Source organism: Aptenodytes forsteri, unplaced genomic scaffold, assembly GCF_000699145.1.
Source record: "Aptenodytes forsteri isolate BGI_AS27 unplaced genomic scaffold, ASM69914v1 Scaffold23, whole genome shotgun sequence".
NCBI classification, from domain to species: domain Eukaryota; kingdom Metazoa; phylum Chordata; class Aves; order Sphenisciformes; family Spheniscidae; genus Aptenodytes; species Aptenodytes forsteri.
This window is the reverse complement of record NW_008796043.1, coordinates 3048881-3061012: the sequence shown is the minus strand read 5'-3', so window position 1 is coordinate 3061012 and position 12132 is coordinate 3048881. Positions and strand designations below refer to the sequence as shown.

Genomic DNA, 12132 nt, shown 5'->3' with positions numbered 1-12132 from the left:
CCATTGATTAGGCTGGGAGTGGGCAAGGGGTTGGGGGGGGACCCAGCCAGGACAGCTGACCCCAACTAACCAAAGGGATATTCCATACCATATGGCATCATGCTCAGCATATAAAGCTGGAGGAAGAAGAAGGAAGGGGGGGACGCTCGGAGTTATGGCTTTTTGCCTTCCCAAGTAACCGTTACACGTGACGGAGCCCTGTTTTCCTGGAGATGGCTGAACACCTGCCTGCCAATGGGGAGTAGTGAATGAATTCCTTGTTTTGCTTTGCTTGCATGCGCGGCTTTTGCTTTACCTATTAAACTGTCTTTATCTCAACCCATGAGTTTTCTCACTTTTACCCTTCTGATTCTCTCCCTCATCCCACCGGGAGGGAGTGAGCGAGCAGCTGTGGTGTTTAGTTGCCAGCTGGGGTTGAACCACAACAGCCACACAGAAGTAGCCAAAAGCTGGTCAAATGGTAACGAGGTCATGACAATGCTTAGGAGTGAACCTGTCCCCTCCCTGAAAATGGTTAAATTATGGGATTTCTAAGACTATGCATTGCAGCAGAAGTGAATGAATGAGTCACATTAGCTTTCTCCCAATGGACATAAGGCAAATGACTCAAAACAACTAATATACCAATAGGTTTAATTACCAAACAGCACAACAACCAACAGGGCATTCTCAAATGTCGATGTTGGCATTAACTGTCTCAGGGCATTAGGCTTCATATTTAAGGGACTGCCCATCAGGAAATTAGAAAGGGAGTAAAAATAGTCTTTTCATTTTACCTTTTTACAGACATTTAATTTATGAAGACTTACTTGTGTCTGTTTAAAGCACGGTGCGTTGTCATTTGTATCTTCGATTCTAATGACAGCTGTTCCTGTAGTGCACAAACCAAAAGGCTGACCTGCCATATCTCTCACTTCAACTAACAAAGTGTAACTGGATACCAGCTGAAAAGATGAACAAAAGCATACAAAAGTTTGACATAGTTACACACAAGAGTAGAACTAAATATTTTACTCCCGTTCCCCAACTCTGCTCTAAATTCAGTGCTCCCCTACAAAATGAGGCAATCAGCTTTGGGGCTTTTTCCCCCATAGTTCCAAAAGGAAAAGAAGTAAAATATTTTTCAGTGACTAAGCAGCACTCAGTTCAGCATCTGTTAGTAACGTGTACACTATATCCTGTATCAAATAAAGCTTCTCACAATGTCAGCGTTATTTTCCAATACCTGAAGTTTTGGAAGATACACATGATGCACTTTCATCTGCTATCTACGTCTCCGCTTTGGAATGGCAGAGTATTCCCTTAGGTTTCCAGCTGGTAAAGTGCTTCAGTGCATGTCTCATTTCAGTGAGGATGACTAGAAATGGTGCTGCAATCAGCCTTCGTTTGGGCTATACATGATAAGGCAATGCCTGCCATTTGGCACAGTCTGGCACAGAAGGAGTCAGTGCCCTTATCAGTTCCAAGGGGATCATTGATAAGCAACCCACTTAAATCTCTGACTTTAGTCACAATAGCAGAAGGCTTTTTTTAGCCTTATTAATACGTGAACAACCCAGGGAAGGGGGGCCGGAGGGGACTGGGCACAAAACGAGGGAGCTTGTAAATCAAGACAGTAACTCCAGTTCCGAATGCCTGGAAGTAGCATTAGGTTTCTTAGGTGGAGGAAAGAAATCTCCTGTTCCACTTCATAAGTTTATCTTTAAAAGGTAGGCAGTGGACTCATTTTTCAAGCCTTCCTTCCCTCAGTAGTCACTGTGATTGTTTCCTTAGTAGTCATGGTGATGCTCACAGTCGCTGCATTTTTCTCCTGCTAAAAAAGTTGAGCAGTGTACCTGCAATTGCACAATTTTGCAACACAGTGCTAATGTGGATTTTCAGCCATGAAGCCACGTAAGTATGCCAGAATGTGACCCTTTTTATCCTCAAAAAAGATGTACCCGTAGCAGTGTTTTTTTCTAGAATGACTGTCTTAACGCTAGAAATATTATTTGGAATTACACCCACCTGTTAGTTTTTCTAGCATAAACAATCTCTCACATGACATTTTATCCAAAAAACCCACCCCAAATAAATTAAAACCTAAAACCTCCTGTGTATCTTATTTACGTGAAAGCTAGCTGATAAGAACAAATGGTTTGTGCTTTAATTTTAGGAAATGTTATATTACTGTTTAGATTTCAGATATTGGAGATATTTCTGTTGAGTATAGGATGACTGACTACTTCCAGAAAAGTTGGTTCATCTTCCCTGTAAAGAAGCGAGAAGCACCTCAAATGGAGCTTGATCAGGAGGAAACAGTGGCTCATGGGATTCATGGACAGAGAAAGAATAAAAATCCATAGGGTTTTCGATCCATAGCTCGAATAGGAGAGCAGCGGGAGGTCCCCTGCCAAGATTAGCTAGAATATGGTAGATCTATGCAGAAACTCTTTGGACCAATTACAGGTCTCTAGAAAGCTTCGGAAGCTCCTTATAGAGAGGGAAAGAAAAAAGAGGGTAACAGAAATTATTTATCTGGTGATTCCCGTGCCAGCAATTCAGAGTTAAGAAGCTATCTGTGTGCATTAGATGACAGCTAAAGACGCTTCAGGAAAGATCACCTCTCTGTCCAGCTGTGGTAATAATACAGCAATGACACCCGTGTCACCATGTAAAGAAAACGCTGGGGTTACTGGGGGGTTTTGTGACACAATGCGGTATTTCAACGTAGTATGCAGAGTATAAGGCTCATCTCTGTCCTCTGCAGTCACTTTTCCAACAACTATACCTGTGAACACAATACGTCAATTTTTAGATCCAGAAAAATCTGTAAATAATCAAAGATTATTTGAACAGGTATTTCTACTTTAGATACATGAAAATAGCTATTTGGTCATTTAGCTCCAAATGAAAATGATACTAAAAACACAGTCAATAGTACTAAAAATACCATAATGTGCAAAATTATGCAGAGTATAAGGCTCATCTCTGTCCTCTGCAGTCACTTTTCCAACAACTATACCTGTGAACACAATACGTCAATTTTTAGTTCCAGAAAAATCTGTAAATAATCAAAGATTATTTGAACAGGTATTTCTACTTTAGATACATGAAAATAGCTATTTGGTCATTTAGCTCCAAATGAAAATGATACTAAAAACACAGTCAATAGTACTAAAAATACCATAATAGTGCAAAATTGTCTATTTTAATCCTCTATTTTTTTTCCTTCTTAGACAAAGTTGTAATTAATGCAGCTGTCAGAAAGAATAATCAAAAGAAATGCTAAAAGTTTAGATTTCACTTAGTGTTTTTGACAGTGACTTCTAATTGAGCATCCCAAACACAGCTGAAGCGGAGGTGCCATTGAGGTGGAGGGAGAGGTTCGGTGCTTTCTGACACAGTTCAAACTGCAGTACTGCCTCGCGGGGAGCACTGCTGTACTTCATCCATATAGCCCGAGTGGTTTTGGAACTTCACTTTAAATCAGTAACTCACCCAGTAAGAAGTAGAGCAGCTGAGAGAATGAAATGCAACTGGTGTTTTGGGGTGAATGGGAAGACACTTTGCTTCCTTTTTTGAGAAGCAAGTTAGACTTTCCCCACTCTATACCCCTAGCCCAGGAGATGAGCGAGGAAGGGCAAACCACGGCTTTTGCATTCCTTATTCTCTGGGGTCCACCTTTCTCCCTGCTTTTGTCCTCTGTCACACCGACACGCGAAGTCAGTAACGGGCAAATCCCTGCCTTTTACAGATACGGGCAGATGCAAGACTTTCTCCCCCACGGCCCTCTCCCAGGAAAAGTCCTACCTTAGTTCATCAGCTCGGACAAACACTGTAAGCTTAATCAAAGGCATTTTACACCTTAGAATACCACCAATTTAGTTGTCTAGGAAACTAATCTGTTAAAAACTGCTGTTCTGTCAATCAGAACATTTTATGGAAAAGTGATTTTGGATAAAATTAAAAGAATAATGTTCTGAAGTTCTTACACCGTTTTAGGAACACTGAATCATCTCAGTTTTTAAAAACTTCTTTTTTAAACGATACTTTTCACTATGATTGAGATGGCATTTTGGAATTTCTAATCATTAAGAAATCTTGAGCTGCTCTTTGCAAATTCAGCCTTTGCTGTAAAGAAATACTCCTTAGGAAATCCCACTGAAATTGATTAAAAGGCAGGATTACACCTAGTCATACTGGTACGTAACTCAGCTGAATAGTGGTAACTGTGTTCACTGATCTAAAACAATTCTTACCAGGTTTGGAATTTTCAGGGACAGAAAACTCAAAAAGGTCCTGTGTAAAATATGGAGCATTATCATTATCATCCTCTATCCTGATTGTATGCACAAGTGGTACCTCTGGTGAATAACCATCTGGAGTGGTTGCAAAGCAAATGATCTGTAAGACATAAATTCAGTAATTCACTTCATGCTTAAGCAACATGAAGTATTATTACACTTTTAGTTCAATGGAGGAGTCAATTAAATGAAATACAGCATGCCAAGCACACCCTCCTCAAGACCAGGCTCTTCAGCCACACGGCAGGGGAAGTGACTGATATCTTACGATGACAGCAACACAAAACCTTTAAATGCTTTCTAATCTTTCCGCTTTCCATTCCTCGCACTACAGATCTTTGAATTACTTTCTTTCCCTCCCCCCCAACTCTGTCAAAAACTTTTTCCAGGTGTCTATGAGGCAATCTCAACCTTACCAAAAATTTAGATGTAAATATTGCTATTTAGAACAAAATCAAGAATGACAGCAAAACTATTTGCCCATTACAACATAATCTAATAAAAAGCAGTAATAGGTACTGCAAATTACCTAACTATTTAGAAGCTGTTTCTACTAACTGCCGTCGTACACTTCTCAGCCAGTAGAGAGAGCAGTGTACCTTGTTAACAAAATACCAATACTGAACAGCTTGAGAAAGAGAGGCTCGAAAAACCACAGCCATCTAGAGTTTCTCACGATTTTGTGTTTATGCAGACCTTTTCAACCTTCCCTGAAAGGGAAAGGGTTGAAACTTCAAACTCTTTCCAAAAGTGATGCAAGTCCAATAGCTCACTACATTTATGCTGTAATTAGAGTCTAAGCAGTGAAAAGCAGAACTACTCTTAAGATCTAGATGACCAGCTATTTCCTTATTTGTCACTGATTTCACCTCTATTCCACCAAAGATGCTACTCAGAACAGATAGCTGATTCCAGATCTTGCCTGCTCCCAGTTTCCCCTGTAACCCAGCTTTCAAATATATGCATGACAGAAAAAAAAGATTTCTATTTACACAATTTAGGCCTGTACCTGAAAGCTTGGATATTGTTCACGGTCTACTGCACGAGTAGCAAAGATATTTCCAGTTTCTCTTTCTATGTAAAACAAACCCTTTGGATCTTGATCAATTCCCGGTCCACTTGCAGAATAATAAATGGTGTAGTTCTGAGCTGTGTCTGACTGGACCTACAAAGAATGCATTTTTAAGCCCAAGTAAAAACAGCAGCATCATTCTAATACATTTTTCCCCTTTTCATGATCATATTTAGCACAAGCAGGAACTCTTCAAAAAAACAAAAACAAAACTTGATCTACTTCTTTAGCAGCTTAAACTTCACAGAATAGGAGAACAGCTTGCCATGTAACTGCCTTCCTTTATAATGCGTGCACATGAGAAGGGGTAATTAATTCAAACTCAGAAATGTTTAGGACTATCAAACAATTAAAGAAATGAAAATGTGCATTAAAAAATTATTTTGAAATTTAATCGCTCTACAATGTTGCACGTACAAGGCACATTCAGATGGCCTGTCCCTGTTCAAGACATTTTGGGTTTAGTGCACTCATTGAGAATGTGGTTTGCAACTAGAGAAGAAAAAGCAAAGCAAAGCAAGCAGGAAAAAGAAAAGCAAGCAGGAAAAGAAAGCAGGAAGACCACCTAGAGTATAGTCCAGAGATACGCCAATTCAGATAGCCTCTCTGCATCTCATTACAAGCACCAAGGAGGTAACATTAGCAGTTACCTATTTATAAACACTCTCCTCCTCAAATACTTTCTTTACCTACCTAATGCCAGAAGTTAGGAAGGTAAGATTAGTAGAAGAATGATTGCTCTGCACAGACTCTGTTATTACACTTGTCTCTACACATCTGCTACCAGCCACACTGTAATCTAGCGAAGGCTAGATGGATCTATGATAACTTTCGTTCTTGCATTCCTCTTTCACGCCTACTTGTTTTCTTACAGTAAGTACTTTTCCTAATAACATAGGCCATACTCAGTCTTCAATGCTACAGGTATACACCTCAAGGTCCAGAAAGGATGCAGACATGCAGGTAAGACTTCCCCCATTCTGTGTCTACAAAACCTTTTTCTAGGCAATGTTTTGTGGGGGGTTGTTTGTTTTTTTTTTTAATTACACACTTCACTGATTTCCACGCCAAAGAGCTCTCTTCTGATAGTACGGCTCTCTCCTTTTTACAGCTTTTGCACATTTCCAGTTCACCCCAACGACTATGATCACAGGTTATTTCAGCTACAAAACCACAAGACACACAATGAACAGGACAGAACAAGACAGGAGAATAATAGCAGGAATGGCATCAGTAGGGAATACAAGACAGCTCACTTTCATTCTTCTTTTATCGTAAAAGTCACATACCAAAACACTACAAAATATACCTGCTGTATTTGTAGTGGAAAAGGTCCCAGCGAGTTCTCTATCATAACGGATGGAATAGGGCCCCACCTTCTTTTGGTTCGCTTGAGAACTGTATCTCTAGCATGCCTGGTCTTCTGAGTCTGGGTCTAGAAGATAAAAAGATGGGTAAGAATATATCCATATATTCTTAACTGTATAAGTTAAGACTGTCGACTGTCAACTACAGTGACCCAGCACGAAGCTGTACTCTGTGAAACAGTATTTCAAATATGTAAGGTATCTTGAAATTAGAAGCTCACCTTTTTTTCTTCTTCCACCAAGCTAACATGTATTGTCTTTTGTACGTGTTCTTGAATATCTTTAAGTAATATGGTAAAAGTCTTTTTCTCAGCAGACAAAGAAACAGCAGATGTTGTGTACACAGAACCATCCTCTAGAATTTTGAAGTTCTCATTACTGGAACTGATAAACTCTGCAGACTGAAGGCATTCTTTCAAATCAACTGTAAGAAAAAGTATTCAGACAACAACTCAAACAGCGAAACAACAACATCCCTCACAAAACAAAAAAACATTCCCTAAGTAAAATTTATATTTACTGACACATGGAGTCTTCAAAAATTTGGTCATTCAGTATTTAAGCATCACAAATATAGATTCTAGAACCCATTTATGCACTCAGATTTGACCAAGTCCACATGCATTTCCACTCTTGTGTTCATAAGTGTTTCCTAAAGGACATGGGTGCTTTGTGGGTATCTTTCAACAAGACACTATTACACTGGTAAAATTATTGAAGCATCGGAAATGAACTAATAGATTTAAATGCAAAAAACATTGTAGGCACGCTCATTACTGGATCAGTAGCTATTACATTTGCCTTGTGCTCCATGCCCCACAAAATCAGTGAAGATGATTAATTAATGCAAACGCCCAACGGAGATATTGCATCTTGGAAGTTTTGCCCTCAGGAGGAAAGCGCTGACTGGTACTATGTGATTTAATAGTCTTGGGAGGACAAAGGCCTTTAAATTATGAGGCAGACAGACGGGAGAGATAAAGACTAACTCTAGAACAAACAATTGGCAATTTTTTTAATATGTACATGATAGAATCCTATGCAGTTTATAGGAAGTACCAGGTAAGTTCAGCATACTTCTCAGGTATTTTTTACTGCATTTGCTATCACTTGTGGCTAAAATAAAATAAACTTTAATGCACTTTAATAAACTTGGCTCATCAGCAAGTAATTCAGCTCTACAGGTGGAGAAAAAGCAAAATCAGGATAATCACAATGAACTGCAGTAGGACCACAGCACTAAGCAAGAACAATTTGGCACCCTGAAAGGGATGAAGGCCAGAGACCTAAACTCTAGACAAATGACCCTTGCAGAGTACAAGAGGTGTCAGTGTCATGTTCTCAAAATCAAAACTTTTCAATACTCCTTCAATGTATCATAGTGGATGGGACCTTGTTCTATGAAAGCTGACTGCAAAATTCCCAGAGTAGAGTAGACGCAGAATTTCACCCCATATACATAGATGATACTTTCAATAAATTAAATTTCATTTCTCTTTCAAGAATGCAAGAACAGGTGGGAAGCATAATTTTAAATATGACATGATTTCTTCCTTCCTCTTCTTAAGTCTTTCTTTAACTGCTCAGTTAAACATTTCCTAGACTTTCTATGGTACTGCAGCAGTGACCCCTCTCCCTTGTCAATGTGTACAATGAAAATTTAGCATTGAAGAGAATATCATTGCCCCACTTAAAGGTGTCTTATACGTCTGCATATTACAGCACTGCATTTCAAAAATATCAGACTGGAGATTTTGTTTCTGATGGTTATGTGAGTCAACATTATGCTCAGTTAGCCACAGCTTTGTGGGATCTTTTTTCTTTACAGCCTCTCGTATACGTTGCGTACGTCAGAAATATAAAAAACCTTAAAACAACAACCAGAAAATCCTGACTCGTCTTATTGTCAAGGTGTGGTCCTTGTATCAACACAAAATATATTACGCTTTCTCAATAAATGTTTAAGTAATGTCATTCAAGCTATAAAGGTTTTGTTAAATGTTTGGAGAAATAAAGTTTAAGTTCCATGTTATGCAACTTCTTTCGTAGCACTGTAATAACATGAAGTTTTGTTTTTATATAAATCAAGTTTATTTACATAGAGAAATGTTAAAGTCTCTGAGAACATGCTAAATACTTAAACAGCTGTAGCAACCTTTCATTTTAAAATTTAACAGTAAGGTCAATGAACTTTCATTTTTAAAGCTAGATTTTCTGACCACTTGTATTGTGATGAACTACCAATCCACTTTATTTGTTCCTTCCGTAGGAATGTGGATTAGGATTGCAGATTTGGAGCATACTCCTCTGTTGTCCTAGGACTCACACAGGGTACCTCTGAACCCTCAAAATCAGTCTCAGGCAGTACAGAACCCTGTAGCAGCTCCTACGCCGCACCTTTAAAACCTGCCTTTCAAAGACTGGTCTGAAAAAAAGGAGTGGGGTGTCTTCTGGTCTCCTCTATTCCTCTCAGTCACCTGCACACTGCCCTGAACCAAGACAGGCTGTCCAGTCAGACAGGAGCACTCTCCCAACCGAATGTGCATGCAGGACACCTTTGTAACTCCTCTCCTTGCGTGCCCTGAATGCCCCAGCACTCCTGAGAAGTTGCATCCGTGTTACACAGAGCAGCAGCTTCTGGGTGCTTTGCTTGTGTGGGTTTTGTCTTCTTTTTTTTTTTCTTTCCCATTATCCAAATGGCTTACTGACTTCTTCATATGACTCTGTGGATTATGGGTGCACTTTGGAGTATTAAGCCACTTATTTAAATACTAAGCCCTAGACTCCAAATTTTTAAACCATTAAACTCCGCCATTCTCCTTTTAAAATAAATACTGAAAGCTGACAATAGCTGTTTACGCAAAAGTCAAATGGATGCATGGAACCAGCGTTCAAATCCGTAACAATCATAGGGCGTATCCTTCATAAAAAGGCTGATCCAGCTGTTTAACTGGCTGTCGAGTCATCCATTCATTCCATTTTTTTTAAAAAAAAAAAGTCTCCTTCACTGTTAACAGCATCTCCAGCAAAGGTGCAATGTTGTATTGTTAAGATGGGCATCTCGCAGTTTCTCACCTCTGCCAACTAACGTGTCAGCCTCTAGTTCAGAAGGAACATGAAAAATTACTTTCTTGCAAGCTTCACAGCACAAACTCAGTACCTAGAAAACAAATTAAGAAATCAGGAAAAAAAGAATTATTACATGCTATTTCGAATAATAACTACAGTTACTGAAGCTGCCTTTGGTTTGTTTTTTAAAACAAGCCAGCGAAAAGGCACAGAAAGCACTCTTCAGCTAAAAAGAGAAGTACTACGCAGCATAGCATGTAAAGTTTCACACTGGAAACAAGATCTGACTACTGCTCCTGGATCTGTCCATGGCTTGTGGGTTTTTTCCTAAAATCACGGCAGCACAAACATCAACAGCAAGAGTTGCAAGAGTTGCCTTTGACTAGATTTCACCTACACTACTACTGTAGTAGCAGAAAGACAAAATACAGCTTCACAGTGCGCTCCCTCCAATAGCATTCCTGGCCAATTTCGATCCAAGGTCTCTAAGTATTAAGGCTCAACCCGTCAAAACTCAGTTCGGTAGAACTGTGGTGATGCTTAACATTAAAGGGACAAGTGTCTTATTAAAACCACATGACGACACTTACACTTACATATCACTTTGCATCTTCAAAGTACATTCTCAACAAACTAATTAAATCGAGCTTCAGCAATTAGATATGACATAAACAAAACGTTGTACATCACAGCAGTCCACTCCCATATAACCAGTTACAAAATGGGGTCCTCCTCAAAATTCAAATGAGTAGTAGATAACCAGACCTTTTTATAAAAAGAATCACAAATGGAGGTACAAAGATTTTCCTCAGCACAGAGCGATTTAGTCCTGACCTCATATTATATATGTATGTGTGTGTATACATATATATCTTGCCTAGTTTCTATCCAGATGTTTAAAATTGTAATCCAAAAATCACACAGACAATTAAACAAAGAAATAGAGAAATGTAAATAAATGTATTCACCCTTTTAAGTACATTTACTCTTTCAGGATGAAAGTCTAGTGAAAAGGAAAGTCACCTTTATTTTGCACATACCTTTAGGATTAAAGGTATAAAGCAGTAAATAGCTAATGGAAATTCTGAAAATGGCTTGTGATTCTTATTAAGAAAATACTTATATAAAAATACTTTAAAATCTTTAAGACATTAGGAACTTTCAGAATAACTATGATCAGCTAAAAAAATGACGTTGAAATGTGGAATATAAGTATTGCGTTAAAGCAATTTAAATGTTGTGTCTCCATCATAAAAGCTCTTCATACTGTTCCTTATATATATACACAGAGATATAAAAATATGTATATATAAACCAATTTAAACATCCCTGTTTATGTATTAGTGGGCACTTTCCTTATTAACAGATACTTAATAAAACACTCCTGATAGACTTTATATTAATTTTTAAGTTATTAAAATAACACCATCTTACTACATTGTTCTAAGATATTTTAAGAATCAATGACATCTAATTTCAAAATAGTAATGCCAAGCTAGTCTGATGTAAGCACAAAGAACTACTGAAGAGTTTAAAAAATGTAAATATGGTAGTTATTTGCGGATATCAAGATATAAGGAAACACCAGGCAAAAATAAGCTGTGATGTCCTTCCACTTTACAAAGAAGACACTTCAGCAGTTTCCTGAGTTTAGGTGTTGGTTATTTTCTACTTGTCAGGGGAATTTCTTTTACTTTTGTTAATTAGATGTATGAGTAAACTCGCTTGGGTTTCTTATTATGAATAGCCTAGCAAAGGCAGACACACAGAACGTCTGGAATAGTAACACTTCCATTAAAATGTACATATCTAACGAATACGAAAATAATCAATTCAGTGCTTCAGCACTACCGAGTATTTTTCTTTCAAGCTCAAACGATCATCTGCCCTCTTTTTGTGAACGCAATGATAATAGGGAAGAAAGAGGGTAAGAAACAAAAGACAAATGACTTTCAGTCATCCACTTATGGTAGTAGGAAAAAAAAAGAAAAAAAAAGAAAAAAAAGAAGGAAAAAAAAAAAAGACACCACTCCCCTGTTCTCCCCGACAATGGCCTTTCTGTAGCTGATAATTATGTACAAACACAGTAAATTGAAAGTAAAGAAAATCGCTGAAATCGTTCAACGCACAGCTACCTCTTCCAGCGGAGCTCAACGTGCTCCACACCACACGCACAACCCTTCCCACGGAAAAGGGACGACCGTCGGGGGGGGGACAGAGTAGGGGAGATTTAAATAAACTGATCTGCAGTTTAATTTTTTCTATGAATAACCAGAAGCAGCATTAACGACCAGAGCATGTGTCCACCGCCTAACCTCACGGCACGCTCCAAAAGCCA

The 12132-nt window shown here is 38.6% G+C and overlaps 1 protein-coding gene across 1 annotated transcript in view; it reads right to left on the bottom strand.

The window, feature by feature from the left end:
* The window catches only part of DSC1 (desmocollin 1), a gene marked incomplete at its 5' end in the record, with an annotated part of 29708 nt that overhangs the window by 12748 nt on the left and 4828 nt on the right, over positions 1–12132 (bottom strand). Inside the window, 7 exons of the mRNA XM_009285628.1 lie at positions 810–944; positions 2604–2770; positions 4242–4386; positions 5296–5451; positions 6668–6781; positions 6947–7149; positions 9801–9877. Coding sequence (XP_009283903.1) covers positions 810–944; positions 2604–2770; positions 4242–4386; positions 5296–5451; positions 6668–6781; positions 6947–7149; positions 9801–9877 — 997 coding nt within the window. The remainder of the gene's footprint in view (positions 1–809; positions 945–2603; positions 2771–4241; positions 4387–5295; positions 5452–6667; positions 6782–6946; positions 7150–9800; positions 9878–12132) is intronic.